The sequence below is a fragment of the Microcaecilia unicolor genome, chromosome 12 (genome assembly GCF_901765095.1).
Source record: "Microcaecilia unicolor chromosome 12, aMicUni1.1, whole genome shotgun sequence".
Classification (NCBI taxonomy): domain Eukaryota; kingdom Metazoa; phylum Chordata; class Amphibia; order Gymnophiona; family Siphonopidae; genus Microcaecilia; species Microcaecilia unicolor.
The window spans coordinates 100,814,952-100,841,652 of NC_044042.1; the positions used below are offsets into that span (position 1 = coordinate 100,814,952).

The 26,701-nt window shown below is 44.8% G+C and overlaps 1 protein-coding gene across 1 annotated transcript in view; it reads left to right on the top strand.

Moving 5' to 3' along the window:
- The window catches only part of PLEKHH3 (pleckstrin homology, MyTH4 and FERM domain containing H3), a 261,085-nt gene that overhangs the window by 140,768 nt on the left and 93,616 nt on the right, over positions 1 to 26,701 (top strand). Inside the window, exons 4-5 of the mRNA XM_030220491.1 lie at positions 22,820 to 23,014; positions 24,076 to 24,233. Of these exons, the coding sequence (XP_030076351.1) occupies positions 22,820 to 23,014; positions 24,076 to 24,233 (353 nt within the window). The remainder of the gene's footprint in view (positions 1 to 22,819; positions 23,015 to 24,075; positions 24,234 to 26,701) is intronic.

The following is a 26,701-nucleotide window of genomic DNA, read 5'->3' on the forward strand; positions in this document are numbered from 1 at the left end:
TCAGCGGTCGTGGACTCTGCTCTCAAAAGGGCGAGGAGTTCAAGGGATACTGCCTCGGCGCCCCCAGGGCAGGAGTCTCGCACTCGGGATTCGTTTGGGAGGAAGGCCTACCATTCTTCCATGCTCTTGACCAGAATCCAGTCATACCAGCTCTACACAAGCATCCACATGCGGAACAATGTGCGGCAACTGGCGGACCTGGTTGACAAGCTCCCCCCGGAGCAGTCCAGGCCTTTTCAGGAGGTGGTCAGGCAGCTGAAGGCGTGCAGAAAATTCCTGTCCAGGGGTATTTATGACACCTGTGATGTGGCATCCAGAGCCGCGGCCCAGGATATAGTGATGCGCAGACTCTCATGGCTGTGTGCCTCTGACCTGGACAACCGGACTCAGCAACGGCTGGCGGATGTCCCTTGCCGGGGGGGATAACATTTTTGCCGAGAAGGTCGAGCAGTTGGTGGTCCAACTGCACCAGTGGGAAACTGCTCTCGACAAGCTCTCCCACCGGGTGCCTTCAGCATCTACCTCCACAGGTGGACGTTTCTCCCGGGCCGGCAGGTTGCACCCTACGCTTACAGCAAGCATAGGTACAACCAGCCGGCCCGAAGGCCTCCTCAGGCACAGGGACAGTCCCAGTGCGCTCGTTCCCGTCAACAGCGTGCGCCTAAGCAGCCCCCTGCGGCTCCACAGCAAAAGCAGAGGACGGGCTTTTGACTGGATCCATGGGAACATAGCCGCCATCAAAGTAGCCGTGCCGGATGGCCTGCCGGTCGGGGGGAGGTTGACAGTTTTTCACCAAAGGTGGCCTCTCATAACCTCCGACCAGTGGGTTCTCCAAATAGTGCGGTGCAGATACACCCTGAATTTGATCTCCACCCCACCAATCCTTCAGCTCCCACCACAAGCAGGTACTTGTAGAGGAACTCTCCGCCCTTCTCAGCGCCAATGCGGTCGAGCCCGTGCCACCCGGGGAGGAGGGGCAGGGATTCTATTCCAGGTACTTCCTTGTGGAAAAGAAGACAGGGGGGATGCGCCCCATCCTAGACCTGAGAGGCCTGAACAAATATCTGGTACGAGGAAAGTTCAGGATGCTTTCCTTGGGCACCCTTCTCCCCATGATTCAGAAAGACGATTGGCTATGTTCCCTGGATTTAAAGGATGCTTATACTCACATCCCGATACTGCCAGCTCACAGACAGTATCGGCGATTCCGTCTAGGAACACGTCACTTCCAGTATTGTGTGCTGCCCTTTGGGCTCGCCTCTGCACCATGGGTATTCACGAAGTGTCTCGTGGTGGTTGCGGCATACCTGCACAAACTGGGGGTGCACGTGTTCCGGTATCTCGACGATTGGCTGGTAAAGAGCACCTCAGAGGCGGAAGCTCTTCGGTCCATGCAGTGCACTATTCAACTACTGGAGCTGCTGGGGTTTGTAATAAATTACCCGAAGTCCCATCTCCAGCCAGTCCAATCTCTCAAATTCATAGGAGCTCTGCTGAATTCACAGACGGCTCATGCCTATCTTCCCGAGGCGAGGGCTCAGAACCTTCTTCTGTCCCTCACCTCCCAGGCCAGAACGTCCCAGCAGATCACAGCTCGGCAGATGTTGAGACTCGTGGGCCATATGGCCTCTACAGTCCATGTGACTCCCATGGCTCGTCTTCACATGAGGCCGGTTCAATGGACCCTAGCTTCCCAGTGGTGCCAAGCCACGGGGAACCTAGAAGATGCTATCCGCCTGTCCACCAGTTGCTCACACTTTCCACACTTACTGAAATATTCACATGTTCACATTGACACTTTATTTCCCTTACAATAGGACATCACCTTAGGCAATTTGGGCCTGATAGTCAGACCACGGGAGGCAGCCCGCATAAGTACTGCGATCAGCATTAAATATCTAGGGGTTCTTTTGGCAAGCTCAAACTTAACTGGTTAAGGGGCCCTGCAGTGTCCTTGGCGCGTGCCGAGGCCTCTCTTACCTCAGCAGAATTTTTGTAAAATAAAGGAAATGGCTTTATGGGATATACTTGCCTCGTGGCTGTTTCCTGGGGGAGCTCTTACCGCCTCCTATTTAGGAAGTGATAGGGGCTCCCACGCGAACCCGGCGGTAACCATGTAACAGCAGCATCTCCTTGAGTTTATATCTCTTACACCTATACTTACATTTTCATATTTGCTTATGTGTAATGCATTTGGTTTTTCTCTCCTTTTCATGTGTTTTATGTTGTATGGTGTATTATTTTTTTATGAAAAATCAATCAAAACGATTTCGGGGGGGGGGGGGGGGAGTTTATAGCAGGCAAAGGCAGAACTGCTATTTAGGTGGTCCAGTTTGCCCGCTAAACTTAGCTGGCCAGTGCTTGAATATTCACAGCTAGCCACTAAGAGCTAATATTCAGTGGAGATAACCGGCTACCTCACGCTGAACATAGTAACATAGTAGATGACAGCAGAAAAAGACCTGCGTGGTCCATCCAGTCGGCCCAACAAGATAACTCATATGTACTACTTTTTGTGTATACCCTACTTTGATTTGTACCTGTGCTCTTCAGGGCACAGACCGTATAAGTCTGCCTAGCACTATCCCCGCCTCCCAACCATCAGCCCCGCCTCCCAACCACTGGCTCTGGCACAGACCGTATAAGTCTGCCCAGCTCTATCCTCGCCTCCCAATCACCAGCCCCGCCTCCCAACCACCGGCTCTGGCACAGACCGTACAAGTCTGCCCAGCACTATTCCCCGCCTCCCAACCACCAGTCCCGCTTCCCACCACTGGCTCTGGCACAGGCCGTATAAGTCTTCCCAGCACTATCCCCGCCTCCCTACCACCAGCCCCGCCTCCCGATCTTGACTAAGCTCCTGAGGATCCATTCCTTCGGCACAGGATTCCTTTATGCCTATCCCACGCATGTTTGAATTCCGTTACCGTTTTCATTCCCACCACCTTCTGCGGGAGGGCATTCCAAGCATCCACCACTCTCTTCGTGAAAAAATACTTCCTGACATTTTTCTTGAGTCTGCCCCCCTTCAATCTCATTTCATGTCCTCTCGTTCTACCACCTTCCCATCTCCGGAAAAGGTTCGTTTGCGGATTAATACCTTTCAAATATTTGAACATCTGTATCATATCACCCCTGTTTCTCCTTTCCTCCAGAGTATACAGGTTTAGCTCAGCAAGCCTCTCCTCATACGTCTTGTAACGCAAATCCCATACCATTCTCGTAGCTTTTCTTTGTACCGCTTCAATTCTTTTTACATCCTTAACAAGAATCGACCTCCAAAACTGAACACAATACTCCAGGTGGGGCCTCACCAACGACTTATACAGGGGCATCAACACCCCCTTTCTTCTGCTGGTCACACCTCTCTCTATACAGCCTAACAACCTTCTAGGTACGGCCACCGCCTTGTCACACTGTTTCGTCGCCTTCAAATCCTCAGATACTATCACCCCAAGATCCCTCTCTCCGCCCGTACCTATCAGACTCTCCCTGCCTAACACATATGTCTCTCGTGGATTTCTATTCCCTAAGTGCATCACTTTGCATTTCTTCGCATTGAATTTTAATTACCAAACCTTAGACCATTCTTCTAGCTTCCTGAAATCCTTTTTCATGTTTTCCACTCCCTCCCGGGTGTCCACTCTGTTACAGATCTTAGTATCATCCGCAAATAGGCAACCTTTACCTTCTAACCCTTCGGCAATGTCACTCACAAATATATTGAACAGAATCGGCCCCAGCACCGATCCCTGAGGCACTCCACTACTCACCTTTCCCTCCTCCGAGCGAATTCCATTCACCACCACCCTCTGGCGTCTGTCCGTCAACCAGTTCCTAATCCAGTTCACCACTTCAGGTCCTATCTTCAGCCCATCCAGTTTATTTAAGAGCCTCCTGTGGGGAACCGTGTCAAAAGCTTTGCTGAAATCTAAGTAGATTACGTCCATAGCTCGTCCCTGATTCAATTCTCCTGTCACCCAATCAAAGAACTCAATGAGATTCGTTTGGCACGATTTCCCTTTGGTAAAACCATGTTGTCTCGGATCTTGCAACTTATTGGCTTCCAAGAAATTCACTATCCTTTCCTTCAGCATCGCTTCCATTACTTTTCCAATAACCGAAGTGAGGCTTACTGGCCTGTAGTTTCCAGCTTCTTCCCTATCACCACTTTTGTGAAGAGGGACCACCTCTGCCATTCTCCAGTCCCTCGGAACCTTTCCTGTCTGCAAGGATATATTAAACAAATCTTTAAGAGGACCCGCCAAAACCTCTCTGAGATCCCTCAATATCCTGGGGTGGATCCCATCCGGTCCCATGGCTTTGTCCACCTTTAGCTTTTCAAGTTGTTGATACACACTTTCTTCCGTGAACGGTGCTCTATCCACTTCATTCTCATTTGTACTATTTCCAGTCCATCGCGGTCCTTCTCAAGGATTTTCTTCTGTGAAAACAGAACAAAAGTATCTATTTAGCAAATTTGCTTTTTCTTCATCATTTTCCACATAGCGGTTCGCAGTATCTTTTAGTCTCACAATTCCCTTTTTAGTCATTCTCCTTTCACTAATATACCTAAAGAAATTTTTGTCACCCCTCCTTACATTTCTAGCCATTTGTTCTTCCGCTTGCGCTTTTGCCAGTCGTATCTCTCTCTTGGCTTCTTTCAGTTTCATCCGGTATTCCTCCATGTGTTCCTTTTCTTGAGTTTTTCTGTATTTCTGGAACGCCAACTCTTTAGCCTTTATTTTCTCAACAATTTGCTTGGAGAACCATATCAGTTTCCTTTTTCTCTTGCTTTTATTTACTTTCCTTACATAACGGTTCGTGGCCCTATTTATAGCTTCTTTCAGCCTGGACCATTGTCCTTCCACTTCTTGTACTTCCTCCCAGCCCATCATCTCCTTCCTCAGGTATTCCCCCATTTTACTAAAGTCAGCACGCTTGAAATCCAGGACTTTGAGTTTTGAGTGGCCACTCTCCACTTTAGCTGTTATATCAAACCAAACCGTTTGGTCACTGCTGCCCAGGTGGGCACCCACTCGGATATTTGACACGCTATCCCCATTTGTGAGTACCAGATCCAGTGTCGCTCTCTCCCTCATGGGTTCCATCACCATTTGTCTGAGCAAAACACTTTGGAAAGCATCCACGATCCCTCTACTTCTTTCCGATTCCGCAGACGGAACCTTCCAATCTACATCCGGCAGATTTGAAATCTCCCAGCAACAGCACCTCTTTCTTGCTTCCCAACTTTTGAATATCTGCGATCAGGTCTTTATCTAATTCCTCCAATTGTGTCGGAGGTCTGTAGACAACACCCACGTGGACAGAGGTTCTATCATCTCTTTTTAAGGTGATCCATATCGCTTCTTCCTTTCCCCAGGTCCCTATCATTTCAGTCGCAGTGATATCATTCCTCACATACAGAGCTACTCCTCCACCTTTACGACCCTCTCTATCCTTCCTAAATAGGTTATAGCCTGGTATGTTAGCATCCCATTCATGGGAACCATTGAGCCATGTCTCCGTGATTGCAACAACATCCAAGTCTGCCTCCAACATCAGGGCCTGAAGGTCATGAACTTTATTGCTTAGACTGCGAGCATTTGTGGTCATCGCTTTCCATCTACATTTCTTGGTATGCGTTTCAGCATTAGTTATTTGGGGGTTTCTTTTCTCTTTGGGTACCTTCATATCTTTTTTGTTCCACTTGTATTATTTTTTCTTTGGCTTCCGTTCTGTTTTCAAGAACATCATAGTGTTGTAATGGAGTAAAAGAATTTTGTAGGGGCAACACTTGTGAGGTCAGATGTTTTCTTGTCTCATAGTGAAGTCTGCCTGAGCCTACAGTGATCCATCTATTTTTAGGTGGTTTTATCCTTTGTGGTAGTGGTGATAATTTGGTATGATTCTGTGCAGTATGATATTGTGCGGTGCTAGATGCTTGTTTAAGTGCATCTAGTTCCTGTTTTACTTTACTGAGGTCGTGTTTTAATCTAGTGAGTTGCAGACAGATAGGACAAGCCTTAAGTCTCCAGATAATTGGTCTTGAAACTAAAGCACCACAATTATTACAGAGAATAAAAGTCATCCTGATTGGTTGAAATGGGTATGAACAGGTGTTATATAGTGAGAACAGCAGCTTATGGATCTGTTGGCTGAGATTCTTATTATTAGAGCAGTAATCCTTAGCTGGTGAGTAGAAGACTGGGGATTCCTGTGATAATGAGGGGTTTTCTTTTCAGAGCCAGTTGTAATATGGGTGGAGTTAATTTGTGCTAAGTAGTGTATTTGGGGAAGTTATTTATGAAGTGTCCCGTCTTGGGGTGGGTGGGTTGAGGGGCAGGGTGGGTGGGCGAAAGCTTAAGATTATAGGAATGTGGCTGCTGTAACCTATCTGAAGAGCTGCACTTGAATTCACCAGAAGAAATTTCCAGGTGTACAGCTCTAAGGATTGGGACATGCAAATCACAATTTTAGCAGAGTATGTAACTAAAACAGGAAAGATATAAATGCAGAATTAAGCCAGAGCAATTCTTATCTGTGTGTATCCTTCAGGCAGGAGTCAGTAAAGACCATGTGGTTTAACTGCTCCTCCTCCAACACAAACTATAGCCTCACCTTAACCTAGAGATTTACAAGCCAGATGGGGGAAGGGTACACTGAATATTATTGTTTAGTCAGCTAAGCGTTATTTAACCGGCCAGGAGCAGTTCCTGGCTGGTTAAATAGCACTGAATATCAGGCCATTTAGCAATGATTAAATATTAGGTATAGAGAAAATAATTTGCTGATTTAAAAAAATGAGGGCCTGATATTCAAGAGTTTAACTGGTCAGGAGTGTCTCCTGCCGCCTAAATCCCACTGAGCAAGCCGGCAGCTAATACTTAGCACTTAACCTGTTTACTGCCACTGAATATATCCACTAACAGGCTATCCCCTGATTTATAGATTAGGTGTGGGTTGGGGATAGAGTTATTGTGGAGCATCAACTTAGCTGGCTAGTGGCGATTTTTCAGTCTGCTAACTGGCTAAGTAAGCATATAAAGTTAGGATAGCGAAACAACTGTCCTACCTTTATGCGGCAAGTTAACCAGGCACCGGTTTGAATATCGGCCAGTGCTCGGTTAACTTCCGTCCCGGACATTAAGTGCCTGGAGCTGCACATGCCCTGGCATAGAATGTCCATGGTTAGTTCATCTCGTGGTTGGAAGGCACTTATCAGTCACTTACTGCCATAAGCTCGATGTCGGGCCCTGAGTTTGATCTAGCAAATGTGCTTCATTTTGGGCCTAGCAGGCAGGGCTGTAAGTTTGCTTTTTTTTTTTTTTTTTTTTTAATTTGCAGGTGTAACATAGTGGAAAACAAAAAAAGCGGGGAGGAGAATCCTCACGCAAATCAAAAGCAATGAACACAAAAAGTGAGGACAAGTTGTGGAGGAAATTTCACAGCCAGCCTGCCCTAAGTTTAATGACTATCTCAAACTGGGAAACGTATAAAAGACGGTCCGGATTTGCATCTGTAGCATTTTTAGCCAATCTTTCCGTTCTGTTAATCTGAAAAGGCAGAATATAGGAGTCATATTAAATTAAGAGCACTCTTTTGATGGCCAGAATATGCAGCTGCCCCCGGGCACTGGGAAATTTGTTTGACCCCTGATGCAGGCTTTGATGCCGAAACACGGTCGTGTCAGGTCATCATTTTACTAATAAAGTTCTTTGGATTTCCTCCACAACTTGTCCTCACTTTTTGTGTTCATAGGTGTAACATAGTAACATAATATAGTAACATAGTAAATGGCTGCAGATAAAGACCTGAACGGTCCATCCAGTCTGCTCAACAAGATAAACTCATTTTACGTGGTATATGATACTTTATACCCAAGTTTGATTTGTCCTTGCCATTCTCAGGGCACACACTGTAGAAGTCTGCCCAGCACTCTTCTTGTACTAAAAGTTCTGAAGCTAATGTCAAAGCCCCTTAAAATTTACACTCAAGCCCATCCATATCCAGTCACAATCAGGGCGTAGACCGTGGAAGTCTGTCCAGCACTGGTTGTGCTTCCCAATTACCGGTGTTGTCACCCAATCTCTGCTAAAATTCTGTGGATCCATTCCTTCTAAACATTACCGTTTTCAGTTCCCCACCTCCCACTGGAGGGCATTCCACGTATCCACCACCCTCTCTGTGAAAAAATACTTCCTGACATTACTCCTGAGTCTGCCCTCCTTCAACCTAAATTCATGTCCTCTAATTCTACCGCCTTCCCATCTCCGGAAAAAGTTTGTTTGCGGATTAATACCTTTCAAATATTTGAATGTCTTATCATAGCACCCCTGTTTAGCAAGATACGGCCTTCAAAACTGAACACAATACTCCAAGTGTGGCCTCACTAACGACTTGCAGAGGGGCAGCAACACCTCCTTTCTTCTGCTGGTTATATCCCTGTCTATGCAGCCTAGCTTCCTTCTGGCCACAGCCGTCGCCTTGTCACATTGTTTCTTCACCTTTAGATCCTCGGACACCAACATCCCAAGGTCTCTCTCCTGAGTCGAGCCTACTAATCTCTCCCCTCCTATCCGGTATCTCTCTTTTGGGTTTCTGCACCCCGTGTATCACTCTACACATCTTGGCATTAATTTTTTTTTTTTTTTTTTTTTAATGGTTTAACTTTTTTATTGATGTCACATCCACAACATTTAAGCATCAATTACAATCACCAAAATGTTATCTCTAAAGTCAATAGCACAACCTTTGTTAAAGTAACATCAAACTTTTACATAGTCTTTTCATCCCTCCCTTTTCCCCCCACCCCCCCAACCCTCCCATCCTCCCTCCCTTTTACCCTCCCTATGATCTGTCTAGAGGCAGCAATGGAGTCTCCAGGTTCTCAATCATAGTTTAAGGATGAGGCTTCTTCCTCTTTGCGTGAGTTTAGCTATAAAGGGACTCCATGTCCTTAAAAAACGTGATTTCCGCTTAAAGGAACCCCTGGCCTCCTGCGCCTCCCAAGTCATCAGTTGATGTACCTGATTGCGCCAGTGCCAAAATTCAGGTCTATCCGGAACAGTCCATTTTTGCAAAATACATTTACGTGCTAGTAAACAAAGCTTTCTACACAGCAGGACTTCCTCCGCCCTTAGCCCCCTGAAAGAGCCAGGACAGTCCAACAACAACTGTTGAGGTGTGCCCTGTACCCTTCTCGACAGCATCAAGGAAAGAAAGGCCACCACCCGTTTCCAAAAACATCTTATAATCCCACATTCTCATAAACCATGGTATAGTGCATTATCAGCTAGATTACATTTCATACAGGTTGGCGAGCCAATTCCTCCCGCTCTAAATAATTGTACTTGTGAGAAATATGCCCTGTGGATGATTCGATATGCACATTCTCTGTATCCCGCCCCACTAATTATTTGCGGAATACCTTTAAGGTGTGCTATAATATCCCAGGAGGCGAGATCACATCCCACATCTAGTTCCCATCTCCGTCTGAGCTGTGTTAAATCCCTGGCTGATGCCAAGGACCATATTTTCTTCTGGAGGCCCGAGATTGAAGGAGCTTCCCCAGCGGCCTCCTCAAACAGTGTCTGAATCTTCTCCCCCAATTTGTAATTCAGGGACGCCCTGTCTAAGGATTGTACATAGTGCTTCAATTGACAGTAGGCAAAAGTGTCTCCCCAGTCTAATGACTCATTAGGGATCAGCTGTTCCAGTGGTCTAATCACTCCAGTCTGATCTACCACAACCCCCAAATTATGAAGTCCCCGTCTCACCCAGTGTTGGAATACTGGGTTCTCATTTCCAGGTAAAAAGTGCGGATTCCCCTGTATAGTTAGCAATTCTGTCGCATGTGGGTCTCCACCTAATAATTTCCCCAAAAATCTCCAGGCCCCCTGTAAAGGTCCTAATAGTATCGAACCTCTCATTCTTTGTGGCAAAGAAGCTCTATCCCCCTGCAATAGTGAAATCAATTGATAAGGACTAAAGAGTGATTTCTCCAACTCTATAGGTGTGTGATAGTTTGATGAGAATACCCAGTCCCTCACATGTCGCAGCAAACAAGTGAGATTATAATATTTAATATTAGGTAGGCCCAACCCACCTTGACTCCACCCTCCCATTAGCAGCTGCTGGCGAATTTTTGCTTTCTTATACGCCCAGCAAAACTTCGTTACCATGCTATAGAACACTCTAATATCCTTCATCAATAAGTGCAATGGCAGCGTTTGCATCACATAAAGCCACCTTGGCAAAATAACCATGCGAATTAAGCACAGTCGCCCCGATAGTGATAATGTCAGAGTTCTCCAGGCCTCCAGTTGCTGTTTGGTCTTAGCTATCAGCCGCTGAATATTTATACTGTAAATCCCCCTTGTCCGGGCTGGTAGAAGGATACCTAAATAACGAAATGATTCCTCCACCCATCTTAGTTGGAATTGTCCCGGCCATGCTCTTCGAGTCTCAGCAGTAAGAGCCAACGCTTCAGACTTGTCATAATTTAATTTAAGGCCAGAATAGGACCCAAATTCTTTAAATATCTCTAAAAGATACGTTAGCGTCTCCCAGGGCTTCGTGAGTATGATTAACAGGTCGTCGGCAAATGCCGCCACCTTAAATTCCTGGTGCTCAAATTTAACTCCTTTAATTGCCGGGCATGTACATATGTCTCAGATCAGAGGATCCAGATATAGAGCAAAAAGTAAAGGTGACAGTGGGCATCCCTGTCGGGTCCCTCGACAAATTTCAAACTTTTCTGAGTATAGCCCGTTCACCCACATCCTAGCTCGGGGCGACGTGTACAATGCTGAGATCGCCCTCTGAAACCAGCCCTGAAACCCATATTTGGCTAAAGTTGTGAATAAATAAGGCCACTCTACACGATCAAATGCCTTTTCGGCATCAAAACTAATCATTATAGCCGACTCGAGTGGTTTCCAATCTCTCTAGTGAAGCCAATATGCTTCTCAGATTACGCGCCACTGAGCGCCCCTGAACAAACCCTACCTGTGCTTCTTGAATGATTCTCGGTAACACTCTACTCAGCCTGTTAGCTAAAATTTTGGCGAATAGTTTTACCTCTTGATTTAGGAGAGAGATCGGCCTATATGAAGTCACCAAAGTAGGATCTCTCTGTTGTTTAGGTAGCACTATAATCTGAGCTAGATTGAGATGTTCTGGTAGCCGGCCAACCTCCACCCACCTGTTAAATGCTTTCGCTATTGACGGAGCTATCGGATCCCCCAGCATCCTATAGAATTCTAATTTGAGACCATCTGGGCCTGGGGCTTTACCCAACTTACTATGTCCGATTGCCCAGCTCACCTCGTCATCAGTTATAGGGGCATTTAACATCTTACGATCTGCTTGCGTAATTACAGGGAGGGTAATGTTTTCTAAGTATAGCTCCCCACCAAGACCACTCTCCGCCTCTGACTTGTAGAGTTGCTTGAAAAATTTTTGGAAGACATCACGTATCTCTCTATCAGTATGAAGCAGTTGCCCCTTATCATTCCTAATAGTTAGAATTTGTTTAGAAGTGTGCCTAGGAGCAATTAAACGAGCCAACATCTTGCCTCCCTTGTTACCAAATTTATAAAGGTGAAATTTATAATACGTTTGGGATTTAACTGCACGTTCGTGTATTAATGAGTTCAAAGCGCATTGGGCCGCTACTATATCTTGTCGAACCCTTGGTATCGGGTTCACACTAAATTGTTTCTTCAAACCCAGCAATTGTTTTTCCAAACGAAGAATTTCCCTATCTCTAGCTCTCTTGTGGTGACTAACATAGTTTATTATGTCCCCTCTTAGAACGGCCTTTGCCGCTTCCCAGAAGAGTGTGGCATCTACATTTGGTGCTGCATTAAAATGTGAGTATTCACCCCATTTGGTTAACAAATATTCCCGAAAATGCACATCCTTATAAAGATAGCTAGGGAAAGACCACCCCCCTTTTGCCTCCTTCTGGCCCCCGCCATTCCATGTCATCCAGACTGCGGCATGATCAGAGATCACACAGGGACCAATCTCAACTTCCCCTATATCTGAAAAAGCCTCTCTAGAGGTCAACAAATAGTCAATCCTGGAAAAAGTATTGTGTGCTCTGGACTGATGTGTATATTCCCTATCAAGAGGGTGCAAAGTCCTCCATACATCAATAAGGTCTAATAATGAACAAAAATCAGGCAATCCCTTCGCATGTTTTCTAGACCCTGGCCCAGTCGGAGGATTTAGATTTATCTAAAGTGGGGTCCCAAGCCGTGTTAAAATCCCCTCCTAGCACCAAGGGGGTGGGTGCCACATTCGTTAGAATCGTCCTCAATTTCTTATAAAATTGGAGGTTGAGCTGATTTGGGGCATAAATGCTACCGAGCCTCACCTGTTGCCTTGCCACTGTAGCTGTTCCAAAGACAAAGCGCCCCTCGGGGTCTTGCACTATGTTAGTAAGCTGTGTAGCCACCCCCTTTCGAATAAGTATTGCCACACCGCCCTTTCGACCCTTGGCTGCTGAAGCCACACATTCTCCCACCCACCACCTCGCAAGCTTAGCATGTTCTTGTCCAGACAGATGTGTTTCCTGGAGGAATACTATATCCGCTCTAATACGCTGTAAATACTGTAAAATTTTTGACCTTTTTATTGGGGAGTGTATACCCCCCACGTTCCAGGTAACAATCTTAAGCATCCCTCTCACAGTGTTCAAGAGTATCAAGCCAGATGAATCTTTTATCTAACATGAGGAGCCAGCCCAGCCTCTGGCCCCTCTTCCACAAACCATTGATATGTCATGTCATGCCTCATGTCTCTTGTCACTCCTTAACTTCCAGTAATAGATCAAAATTTTCCTTACCTCATCTTTACAGTCTAAACCCCAGTCTACTCCTACTTCTTTCCATTGTTGCCCCGAAGCTAACTTCCTTATTATACCTTCCTTTACACTCCCACCCTCCCAATCCCATCCCCCCATCCAAATCCCCTCCAGAATCCCCCCTTTTCCCCCTCCTATCCCTATGGGATACAGGTCACTTCGAACGCCCCTCCTCTACAACCTGATAGTCAACTAATCAAATTTCCCCCCCCCCCCCCCCGTGCAACCACCCCCCCATCCACCAATCATCAGCCAATGACCCCCTTGCCATTATTACCCAGAAAACCGGGTCAGCCTCTACCAACCACTATTTTCACTCCCTTATTTTCCATTTCACCCCATTCTGGGAACCAAAAACATTGCGAACAACATTATTTACTCTAAACAGTGAACATAACAAATAGTAACACATCATATTTCAAATGAACTTGATTTCTCTTACTGCTGCATTAGAACTTATAAGCAACCAGTCACTTGATATCAAGTGTTCCTGAATAGATGAGCCGTTTCAACTGGGAGCCAGAAAACTGCATGGAAGATAGCTTTCTCTCTCTTGAAGCTCTGGTTGCTTCCCCAGCCACTGATCTTTTTCTGCAGCAGCAAACCCTCTCAAAATGTTGCTGTAGATGAATTCACCAATCCACTGAACTGCAACATATACAAATCTGCATTGTTTCACTGCCGCTTCGCCAAAAGTTTGACTACTAATTATAGGCATCCATTTTAAGCTTAACATCTCTTTTCAGCTTGCTCTAGGTGATTCCAAATCTTTTATAAAGGCAAGGGCTTCTTCTGCTGTAGTATAAAACTTTGTCTCCGACTTGTGCACTATGCGCAGCTTCGCTGGATATAATAAAGCAAACGGAATTTTGCGCTGCACTAGTTCAGAGCACACGTGTGAGAACTGCTTTCTCCTGGCTGCGACTCCGGCTGAGTAATCTTGAATGCAAAGTATTTTCTGGTTTCCAACGCGCAGCTCTCTCCCGCCTCTCAGCACCTGCAGAATAGCCGTTTTATGTGCAAAATTGTGAACACGACAAATAATCACCCTGGGTCTTGTTGCATTAGTTTGTTTTGGTCCCAGCCAATGTGCCCTCTCGATTTTTAAAGGGCCTAGCTCCTGCGGGAGGTCCAATTCTTTGGTGAGCCAACTTTCCACATAACTTCTCAAATCCCGGTCTCCTCGATCTTCTGCTACGCCCACCAAGCGAAGATTGTTGCGTCTCGACCTGTTCTCGAGATCTTCAATTTTGTCAGCGTATTGGGATAATTGTTTTTCCATCTCGCTATGGCTAGCCTCCATTTTAGCGACGCGGTCTTCTATATCGCTTGTCCGCTGTTGGTAGGACGCCATGTCTTCCTTAATTTGCGTGACATTATTATGCAGCGATTCCAGCTTCGACATATACAGTTAACATCAGTACATTGTTTTATCAGCTCTATACTAACTTTTTCAAAAACATTTTATTTTTAATTTTTTAATACATGCAGTGCTTAGTGTATATTGATGTGCAAACTACCATTTTTCAAAGTACCAGCATATAGCACAACAATCCTTATACCATCATAGCACTGGTCCTGCCTAACCTTCCTAACTGGCTGATTTGATTCAGCTTGATTTTCAACCAGTGCTATGATGGTATAAGGATTGTTGTGCTATATGCTGGTACTTTGAAAAATGGTAGTTTGCACATCAATATACACTGAGCACTGCATATTAAAAAATAAAATGTTTTTGAAAATGTTGGTTTAGAGCTGATAAAACAATGTACTGGTGTTAACTGTATATGTCTATTAAATTTTAACTGCCAGACCCTTGACCATTCTTATAACGTTTGGCGATCCCTTCTCATTGTTTCTACTCCCTCCAGAGTATCCACTCTATTGACTATTTTCGTGTCATCCGCAAAAAGGCAAACCTTTCCTTCCAACCCTTCAGCAATATCTTCCACAGATATATTAAACAGAATAGGCCCCAGCACCGACCCCTGGGGAACTCCACTGCTCACCTTCCTTTCCTCCAAGCGGATTCCATTTACTACCACCCTCTGCCACCCAACCAGTTCCCTATCCAGTTCACCACTTTTGGTCCTAAGTTCAAACCTTTCAGCTTATTCACGAGTCTTCTGTGGGGGACCGTATCAAAGGCTTTGCTGAAATTCAAGTACATTACATCTTGCGCATATCCTTCATCCAGTTCTTTGGTCACCCAGTTAAAGAAGTCATTAAGATTCGTTTGGCAGGATTTCCCTTTGGTAAAGCTGTGTCGTAACCCGTTGTCTTCTAGAAAGTTAACTATCCTTTCTTTCAGCAGCAACTCCATTATTTTTCCTACCACCGATGTGAGACTTAGTTTCCCACTTTTTCCCTGTCTCCCACTTTTGTGAAGAGGGACCATATCCGCTCATCTCCAATCCCGCGGAACTTCTCCCATCTCTAAAGATCTATTAAATAAATCTTTAAGAGATCCCGCCAGGACCTCTCTGAGCTCCTTCAGTATCCTGGGATGTATCCCATCTGGCCTCTTAGCTTTGTCAACCTTCAGATTCTTAAGCTGTTTATAAACTCTTTCTTCTGTAAACGGTGTAGTATCCACTCCATTCCCAGATGTTCTCTCAACAGCTGACCGTGGTCCTTCTCCAGGATTTTTCTCCGTGAACACTGAAGAGAAGTAATTATTTAGCACGTTTGCTTTATCTTCATCACTCTCCACGTAGCCATTCTCATTATCTTTCAGTCTTGCAATTCCATTCCTACCTTTTCTCCTTTCTCCAGTATATCTGAAAAAGGTCTTTTCACCTCTCTTTACATCTTTAGCCATTTTTTCTTCCATTTGTGCTTTCGCTATGCTTCTTTGAGTTGAATCTGATAATCTTTTCCGTGATCCTCTCATTGCGTTCTTTTGTATTTCTTGAACAAAGCCTCTTTTGCTCTTATTTTTTCAGCAACTTGTTTGGAGAACCATATAGGCTTCCTGCTTATCTTGCTTTTGTTTACTTTCCTTGCATAAAGATCAGTTGTCATATTTATAGCAGCCGTTAGCTTTGACCACTGATTTTCCACATCTCATACGCCTTCCCACGCCAACAGCTCCTCCTTCCCCCATTTTATCAAAATCAAAAGTGTGTTTTTAAAGTTTTATTTCACTTTTCTTAAGACAAAGATCCCTGAAGCTATGAAATAGTCAAAGCACTTGGTACCATTTTTAGATAATTTGATGCGTTTTGGAGATCCTTGGGTGACTTTTTCCCTCAGCAGAAGCACCATTAACATGAGTCTTTTACTAAAGATTAGCACATGTTATCTGCCACAGGACCCATTTTATTCATGTGGAATCTGCTACAGATAATCTACACTGATCTTTAGTAAAAGACCCCCTTAGTATCTTTTGTGTCTTAATTAAACCCTTTACAAAGCTAAAGGCAGGGTTATTGCATGCAGGGCTTAATTTGTAGACAAAAATGAAGTGGAAGTGGAATCTGTGGAGCTTATGAAAGAAGTGTGTGGGCCTTTTTCTCTGCGGGCTGCCTGGAAGGGAGGGGCTAGAGCAGAATTGCCCTTCTGCCCTGGAGTTTGAAAAGAAGTTGCAGAACAGCCGTTCCATCAGAAGTTGATCCCTGCTTATTTGCTGGGTAAGACTGAAAAAAACCCAGGTGTTCATTGGGTCCAGTTGCTTAGTTTTATGTTTTGGTACCAAAAAAAGCCGTATCTGCCATTTCCTGTGGAAGAGACCTATAAGGCCTTATTCTATAAAGGTTATGCTCCTAAACTTCATGAGCATTGGAGCCGACTCTGTGGGTGCTGTGGGTGCTTGAGCACCCCCAATATTAAGAAAATTCCTTGGATGTGTCCAGGGAAGGGTTATATCCATTGGACTTAGCACCCCCAATAATTTTGAAAAGTTGGCTCCTATGTTCATGAGTATAATTTTGTGCTCGTAAATTAAGAGCATACTCAATACTCCAAAATAGATTATGCTTGTAATTTAGAAGCATAAATTATGCTCATAAAATTAGGAGCATAAATTTTAGGAGTGTAAATTTAGGAGCATAACCCTTATAGAATAAGGCCCATAAGCACTTTTGGATACTGCATAGGTAGGTCAATTAAAAAATTATCCCAATCTGCAAAGATCAACAAAGATCAACAAATATGAACCATTACACAAATATCCAGAACTGCTTAAAGAAATGCGACTCACGAAATTAGTTCGTTACTCTACTATCCTGCTTAACTATTATCATGTTACCCAAGATCCTTAAGCAATACTAAATGTATATTGCTCGTTATTCTACTACCTTGCCTTACTATCTCCTATCAAACTGAGCTCTCTTTCATCAAGCACTGCCATTTCCTCCCTTCCCCCTCCCCACAGACAGTTTGAACTTCGTGGGTGTGGCTTGTATCTCTTTCAGGGAGAGAAAACTAACAACTTATAGCAGCAGCTTCAGAGAGCATTTTCCATCTCACAGATAGACTGCAGAGAATACCTTCTCCTGCTTTAGACTTAGTCCCACCCACCCACCCCTAGAGTGACATGTCTTATATAACCTCCCTATCAACCCAATCATTACTTTTACCTCACCCAAGTACACCTTCTCCCACTACTCCAACCAGAGTTACACCTGATCACACTGTCCACCCTTCAACATCGTCGGTCCTTCTGTGACTGTTCTGTTGTGCTTTACTGCTTAAATACTTTAAATTTAAATGCTTTACTTTTTGTCTATTAGATTGTAAGCTCTTGAGCAGGGACTGTCTTTCTTCTGTGTTTGTACAGCGCTGCCTACACTTTATAGCGCTCTAGAAATGTTAAGTAGTAGTAGTAGTACTATTATCATGTTTACCCAAGATCCTTAAGCAACACTAAATGTATATTTTCTTTAGATTATCTATTACTATTATCTATTACTATTATCATGTTACCCAAGATCCTTAAGCAATACTAAATGTATATTTTCTTATAGATTTCCACTATTCATAATGTAATGTAAGCCACATTGAGCCTGCAAAGAGGTGGGAAAATGTGGGGTACAAATGCAATAAATAAATAAAAAATCTTGAAACCACAAGTTTTTCCCATTCCACCATGGTTCATTTGGCATGAAAAATATTTTATCAGAAGCTATATAAAACAAATACACGAACGAAACTAGCTCAAATATAACACAACAGATCTCAGCATTAATCTCCTTTCATCCCAGCTTCTTCCAAATTCCTCCACCATTTCATATGGTTTCCAGTAAACTGTTCTGAAACCAGTACTGTTCTTTATAACTTTTTACATTTATATACCAACATAAATGTGGAAATTTTCAAGAAATATAATACAACTAATACAATAAAGAGGAAATATATTTCTCCATACATTTTGTCCACAAATCAAATCAATGATCCAAGTACTAGGTAAAAAGTAAAAGGAAAAATTAATACCAATGAAATTTGAAGAGCGGTCCTAATCCCACTAGCCTACATAATAGCATTTGTCTCACTGGGAGATGATTAAAGGTTTTTCCACACTTTCTTGTAATTCGATAAATTGTAACAACTTTAAGGGATCAAAAAAGACATAATTATTTGCATTTAGTGACACCAAACATCTGCATGGAAACTTTAACTGGAAAACAGCTCCTAATTTGAGAATTCTTGTCTTACGAGACAAAAACTCTCTTCTTTTCTTCTGAGAGTTCCTCGCCAAGTCAGGAAAAATCTGAATTCTTGAACCCATAAATTCTGCTTTAATATGGCGGAAATATGTCTGGAAAATGTTATTTCTATCCATTTCTAAGGCAAAGGTGACTAATAACGTTGTCCTTTCAGTCACAATCTCCAAGGAGCTTTCTACAAAATGAGTCCAATCTAAGTCCGATGCAGCTTGGGGTTGTCCTTCATTATTTTTTAATCCAGTTATGTACTGGGCCCTAGCAATAGGAGGAAATTCTGTTGCTGGTATTCCCAGTACCTCTGTAAAATACTTCCTCAACATATCCACAGGGGAAATCAAAGGAGACTTTGGAAAATTTATGAACCTCAAGTTGTTCCTGCGACTTTGATTTTCTAGAAATAATATTTTACGAGCATAAATTTTCCTCTCCTTAATTAGAGTGGCTGTTATATTCTGAGATTTAGAAATCTCTCCTTCCAGGATTGTTACCTTATCTATATTTCCTTGGAGTTTTTCAGCCATATCTTGATGTTTTTCTTTTAATTCCGTTATTTCTCCCCTAAGGGAGTTGGTAATAGATTGTAAAGAAGTGTGTATACCTTGAATAGCGTCCCAGAGCGCATCTAGCTTTACAAGAGCCGGTCTTACTGGTCCTCGGTCTCCTTCAGGAGTAGCAGTGCGATCCAAAGATGAGGAAGCCACTTCCTCTGTTGTTGTTTTGGTCAGCATCGAGGATACAACGGGCCCTCCCAACTCAGTTACCAGGGGTGGTATACAACCAATCGCTCCGGTCTTCTGTGCCTCTGTCATATCCAAACTTGCTCCTGGTTGCGGGGGGGGGGGGGGGGGCTGTGTTCGGAGGAGGGCTAAGCGAGGCTCCCTCGATGCTGTGGTCCACTTCAACAGAGGCGGGTCCTGTAGACGCGGGTAGTCGCTCTCCAAGCGTCCTCACTCCATAGGACTCCAGGACGGTTTGGCGCACAGCGGGGTTCACAGCTTTGCTCAGGAGGTAAGAGCTTTTGCTTTCCCCTTTCACTTTCCCATGCTGTTTAATTGAGAAACTGGCGTTCTCCCGCCTAGGTACACAGGAGCTCTGACCCTCACATCCTTTCAGGTTGCCATCTTGGATCCCTCTCCTGAAACCAGTACTGTTCAACAGTCTAGCAGATGACACACATTATTCAACATTATTAAAAACACAGCCTGAACATAAGGAATTTAAGGAGGACTGGGGCCCTGATAAACAAAGCTTACCTTGTTGGGAACATTTGCATTAGACTGGTTGTAGCCAGTCTAAAGCTAATGTTATTTAGCAAGTAATGTACAAAGGAGTTTTCTGTGTCTCTAACTTGTGCTGTTAGCCACCAAAAACCCCATGTAAACGTATTACGATGAATTCATTAATATTCTAATGAGCATTCTGGGCAAATTTTACGGCTGCTCTGGAGCTGTCGGAAGACGAAGGAAACGCAAACAGGCAGCTGCAAAGGCTTTCTGTGTGTGCTTTCTCCTGACCTCCCCCCCCCTCCCAATGACCCCCCTGAATCGTTTAAATTCCCTGGTGGTCCAGTGGTCCCCAACCCCCCTCCTGCACCCCTCAAGTAACAAATCCCTGGTGGTCTGCACCCCCTTCCAGCCCTCCCCCCCACACAAGCAATCCCCAGTAGTCCAGTGGACCCCTCCCCCAAGGTAGCAATGACCCTGGTGGTCTAGTGACCCCCTCCCCATACCTGGAAAAAAGATGAAGGCAAGAGGGCGAGAGCAACACGTCCCACCTTCCTGCCCTGGAGCCAGCTCTCTACAAAATGGCGGCACCCAGCCCTGGCGTGGTCCATCCTGGGATTCACTGGGCAGGACTAAGCACATATAAGGAATTATATGGTGCTTAGCCCCGCCCAGTGCTTTCCAGGATGTACTAGTGCTGGGACCACCATTTTGTGCAGGGCAGATCCTCCTGCCTCCATCTTTTCCCAGGTGCACAAGGGGTCACTAGACCACCAGAGTCATTTTTGCTTAGGGGGGTCGGGGTTACAGTGGACCACTGCAGCTTACTTGTGTGTGGGAGCCGGGGGGATTTTGGAAGTTTGCGGGACCACCAGGTATTTGTTCCTTTTCTGTGCAGGGGGATTGGTGAGGGGTGTCAGGATCAGGGTTGCATCAGGAGCTGTCATGCATTTGACAGCTCGGAGTCGTAAACAGTGATCAATGCACAAAGGTGCATCCATGCAGCTCATTTGCATGAGATACCCTTTGTGCATTGGTTGCTGTTTGCAATTTGTTAAATTTTACCGAGGTTCTGCATCAGGCCCTGGTTGTCTAAATGGCAGATTTGAATTTCATCTTGACAGGAATAAACTGAAGACAAGTAGAGCAGAAAAATCCTAAGAGGCACGCAATGCCGACGTCCATATTCGAGTCACCACCCAGGAAAAGGGTCTTGGAGTCACTGTGGAAATAGTGGCATAGCTAGACATGCCAGTTTGGATGGGCCAAAGTCCAAAGTGGATGGGTACACACTATTTCCTCTGCCCTCCTTCCCATTTACCCCAAATTCAATAAATGTATTTCTTTATTAGGATCTATTTACCGCCATTTTGAAAGAATTCACTCAAGGCAGTGTACAGTAAGAATCTGCCAGGTTCTTCAAGCGATTAGACTGGCTACTGTCAGAGATATCATCTGTCCCACCCAGTGTTGGCCCTGCCACTAGGTGGTCTAGGTGTCTGCCTAGGGTGGCAGAATTGTGGGGGTGGTAGCACAGCTCCAACTCAGGAGAGAGCCACTCCCCTCTTCCCTTTCACTTGTCGGGTCAGCTGCTGCCACAACATAACCTCCTCTTGAGCCAAGCCCGAAGTTGTGAAAGTGGTAAGCTCTAGTGCTTTAAGTGTAGGCCCACACTCGGGCACTGCCATGTGCTTCCCCCTTCAGACTTCTTATTGGGGGAGTGGTGCAGCATATGGCAATGCTTGAGTATGGGTCACTGTGCACTTAAAGGGCCTGTGCAGTTCTTGATGTTTTCATAGCTTTGGGCCTAGCTAAGGAGGAGGTAGGAGCACAGTGGTGGCTAGTGGCACAGAAGGGATAAAGGAAAGGGAAGCGAGAGGAGATGCTGGCCACCTGGGGTTGGGGCGAATGGCTGAAGGTTCACCTAGGGTGCTAGATGCTCATGGGCCGGCCCTGATCCCAACAAGGCATTCTTCTTATTTTCATTTCATTTATTAATTCTTATACCCCATATTATCCAAACAAGGTTTGAGTCAATGTGGCTTACAGTGTAACAAGGTGAAAACATTACATGGAACTATGAATAACAATGTAAGTAGGGTGGATATATGGGGGATATGTGTTGCATGGGGCAGTGACTAAATAGTGTAGCTCAGGTATAATACATGAAATAGTCGATTTTGGTGTCCTTGGTTAGGCCAGCAAAATAACAGATTGGTGGAATTCGACATTGTGATACTATGACAAATCAGTAATAACTCAATAAAATGGTCAAAAGTGGCAGCATAAAATGCTTCACAATTAAGAAACTATTTAAACATCTCTTGGTAGGTATCTTATAATCAGTTCAGTGGTGGTATTATGCGAATTGATGTTATGCGAAGTGGCGTGTGCAAATAGTAGTCCTGCATTTGATGGGCTAGCTGTTGTCTATATAGGAATTGTTGAAGGGGGAAGTTTTGAGGGTCTTGTGAAATTGTAGATAGTTTGTAATTTTTCTTACGGCTAGCGGGAGTGAGTTCCACAATTTCGATGCCAGGAAGGTGAAACATGAGGTGTGGATGAACTTTGACTTAGTCCCTTGCAATTGGGTAAGTGTAGAAGTAGGTAATTTCTGGTACTTGGCTGGGCATTTCAATGAGGCAGTGTCAGGAGTGGATGGAGGCTTGTCCCATAAACTATCCATGCAAGTTAGGACAGCAGTTTCTATGGTCTTACTTGCTGGAGTAGTTATCCAGGAACCATTACCCCTGCCTGGTTTAGTCATTTTCAGTATCAACCCCATTGTTGGATTTACAGAGCTGAGGCCTCGAATAAGATGGCTTTGTTTATTTGTTTTTTAAGGTATGGCTGAGGACTTTTTCTGCTTTGAGAAGGTTTGCAGACTGTACCATGAGACGGAAGGAAAAGCGCATTTGATGTTGAGCTTTTACTGCTGTGTTGGTTGGTTGAAGGTTAATCTTGGTTAGAGCAGTCTTTTCCCCAGAGACTTGAGTTTGGATGTAATGCTAGTAGTTCACACAGGTGTTCATCAGTAATGTGCCTGTTTTCTCTAGGATGGCTCCAGAGGGAGGTGAAAGGAGGGGTGAGGACCCCTTGGTTCCGGCTGAAGAAGTACTGGTTTGTCCTGAGTCAGGACTCCCTAGACTACTACAGCAGTAATGAGAAGAATGCCAAGCAGCTGGGCAGTCTGGTGCTGACCAGTTTGTGCTCAGTCATGTGGCCTGATAAACAGACCTACAAACAAACAGGTGAGAGATTGTGATGTGAGGCAAAACCTCCTACCTTAAAACTTACTGCAAGTGTGCAGAAATAATTATTTTCTAGAGGGAAACTTCAATCCTCACCCTTTAAAAACCTCTAAAATCCATCCTATGAGGTGTCAGTAGGGCTGCAGTGACCAAAACAGTTTTCTTTAATTTCCTCTGTTATGGGATTACTTTCATTTTATTCTGGTCTAAATGTTTCCATGTCAGGGTAATTGAATCAATAGTGCATCCTATTGCTCACATACTGCACACCGGCCACTAGGAGGCAGGCTGGCTAAGTCTCATGATCAGTGCCGAGTCTGGATATTCAATGCTGGGTCATTTCCAGTGACTGGTATTGAATATCCGTTTTTTTGGGGGGTGGCCAGCTTAAACTTAACTGACCAAGCCAGTATTCAGCTCTGGCTGGAAGTTTATAGCGGCCAAAGATCAGGCTGCCTAAAAAGCAGTCCTGTTTGGCCGTTAAACTTAGCCGGTGAAGCAATGAATATTTGCAGCTAGTCGGTTATATCGTGCGATATAACTGGTTAGCTAAGTGCTAATATTCAGCAGCTATAACCAGTTATCTTGTACTGAATATTAACGCTTAGCTGGCTAAGAACTATTTAAACAGCCACTCCTGGCCAGTTAAATAGCGCTGAATATCAGCCGAAATACGTAAAGTGGGAGAGGGGAGAGAAACAGTGAAATGCCTCCATGGCATAAATGCACAGGAGGCGCATCTCAAGTGAAAGGAAGCTCTGGAATGAGGGGGCATAGCATGAAGGTGAAAGTGGATAGAAGTAACCCGAGGAAATAATTTCTTTACAGAAAGGGATCTTAATACATAGCATGGCCTCCCAGTGAAGTGATGGACCCAAGGTCTATATCTGAACTCAAGTAAGCATGGGACAAGCCAAAGATCTCAGAGGGAGAGGAGGCGATTGTAGAGCCTAGTAGTTGGTGTAGACAGGCAGACTGGATAGACTGTATGGTTTTTATCTGCCTTCATTTTCTGTGTTTCTTTATTTGCTGTGTACAGACTTATTTCCTTATTTCTTCAGGCTACTGGAACGTGACTGTCTATGGGCGGAAGCATTGTTTCAGGTTATTCACCGAGCACTTGAATGAAGCTGTGCACTGGGTGTGTGCTATCCAGAAGGTTGTCGACAGTAAAGCGCCTGTGGAAACACCAACCCAATTGCTGATCAGGGATATTGGGGTATTTTAAAAATATTTATCTTTTTTGTAGAGATCTAAACATTGTTGTACAAAACCACACCTGATTACTTAGTTAAAAAATGAATGCTGTAAATATGGTTACAGTTTCTTCTTATCAGCAGAGAGTTCTTGGCATTAGAAATTGTTGGGCTAGCCATGGAGTCTAGAAATAGCATTCTGTAGCCCACCCTCTTCCTCCGGCATAGATGCCCTGGCACGTAAGCCCCCTCCTCTGCATACAAATGTCCTCTCCAATGTGCTTCATTTCCTAAATGTATACTATCAAAGTCAGCCCAGCTAGGGAGATTGGCTCCCTCGATGATTTCTGAATTGTGTAATTGTAATCCTCTATTCTCCTTCTCAGTATTGGTTGGGCTGCTTTTTGAGGGCTGAATCTGGTTTTAAGGCTCATATTTCAGGAAGGATTTGGAGAAATTGGAGAGAGTGGGTAACACAAACAAGACCCTAAATGAAGAGAGATTGAAGGCATTGGCTTTATTTTAGCCTAGAGCAGATTGTAAGTAGATGAACTCTCTTTCTCCATCATCACTGGGAACAAAATGAAAAATAACAGGGCTAGATAGTACCAGGGAAGGAAATTGTTCAAGTCAAGGTTGTTAAGGTACCAAGGTAACTTCATTGTCATCAAGCAGATGCAGCCATTACAGAAGGGTTGTGTCCATCAACCAGCAGAGGGAGATAGAGAGCACACTTTTTGAGTGCCTCATACCAGCTTGCTCCACTGCCTCTCTTCAGTATTCTCTATCTCCCCTAGCAGAGTGGCTGCAGCTCCTTCGAGCTCCATCTAAAATCTGCCTGGAGGTTGCTCCTGTGCTTTTGCCAGTTGTTAGCAGGGGTGTTGGAGGCTATAGCAGCTTCACTTTAAAGGCACATAGGTTCGCCCTTTCCCTGCCTTACCCATACCTCCGTGGATGTGGACACATTGCTTAGATTTCCCCAGTGCTTTTTTTGTAGAAAAAAAGGTGCCGGTACTCATTATGGGCGGGGTCACCACATATGGCTCCACCCCTATGATAGCCACACCCACATTAACCACACCCCCTATACCAGCCATGGCGCATATAAACAGACATCATTGAAAATATTATAGTACTATAGGAGAAAAAAATAACGTGATTTTTTTTCATTATAAATAATCTCTGTAAGCTCTTAAAGCTCCAGTATACCCAGTGCAAAATAAGACAGCCAATGTAAATTCTCAAATTGGACATAATTACAAACACTAAAATGAAAATAAAATGATTTTTTTCTACCTTTGTTGTCTGGTGACTGTTTTTCTTTCCATATTGGTCCCAGTTTGTGATTCTGCTTTCTTTTCTTTGCGCTTAACTCTTCTGTGCCATTTGTCATTTTTGTCTCCTTTTTCTTTGCTTTCTTCAATATTTTTCAGGCTCTCTCTCTGTCCAGATTTAATTCATTCTTACTATCCATTCTTTAATTTCCTTCATCTACCTGTGGCTTTTCATCTTTTCCTCACCCTTGTTCTCCCCATGCCCCTTCCTCTTATTCTCCAGTCTTTCTCTATTCCCCTTTTCCATCCAGCAGCTCTGCTTTCTCTCCCCCATCCTTCCAGTGTCTCCCCTATTTCTTTCTGCATTCTTCCATCCAGCGTCTTCCCTCTTTCTCTCCCCATCCTTCCGTTTTCCCTCTCTCTCTCCCCATCCTTCCATCTGTTTTTCCCCCTCTCTCTCCCCCCATCCTTCCATCTGTTTTTCCCCCTCTCTCTCCCCATCCTCCCATCTGTTTTTCCCTCTCTCCCCATCCTTCCATGTTTTTCCCTCTCTCCCCAATCCTTCCATCTGTTTTTCCCCTCTCTCCCCAATCCTTCCATGTTTTTCCCTCTCTCCCCAATCCTTCCCTCTGTTGGTTTCCCTCTTTCTCTCTCTCCCCCCAATCCTTCCGTTGGTTTCCCTCTTTCTCTCTCTCCCCAATCCTCCCTCTGTTGGTTTCCCTCTTTCTCTCTCTCCCCAATCCTTCCCTCTGTTGGTTTCCCTCGTTCTCTCTCTCCCCAATCCTTCCCTCTGTTGGATTCCCTCTCCCTGCCAAGTTTGGCGCGAACGGCGCGAAGACGCGACGCACGCGGCACCAGCCCCTATTTCCGGCCGCTGCTGCTTCTCCTGTTGTTGAGCAGCAGCGGCCGCTACACAAAGAAAAAGAAGATTAAAAAAAAATTGAAACCTGGCTGAAACGCGGCACCCCGGCACTGTAGACAGCCATTAGGCATTGGCTGTTGCCCCGCAACCGCTCCTCCTCTTGCCTCTACGTCACTGCCCCTGGAGGAAGACCCCGGAGGAGCGCAGTGACGTAGAGGCAAGAGGAGGAGCGGCTGCGGGGCAACAGCCAATGCCTAATGGCTGTCTACAGTGCCGGGGTGCCGCGTTTCAGCCAGGTTTGAAGTTTTTTAAAAATCTTTTTCTTTGTGTAGCGGCCGCTGCTGCTCAACAGGAG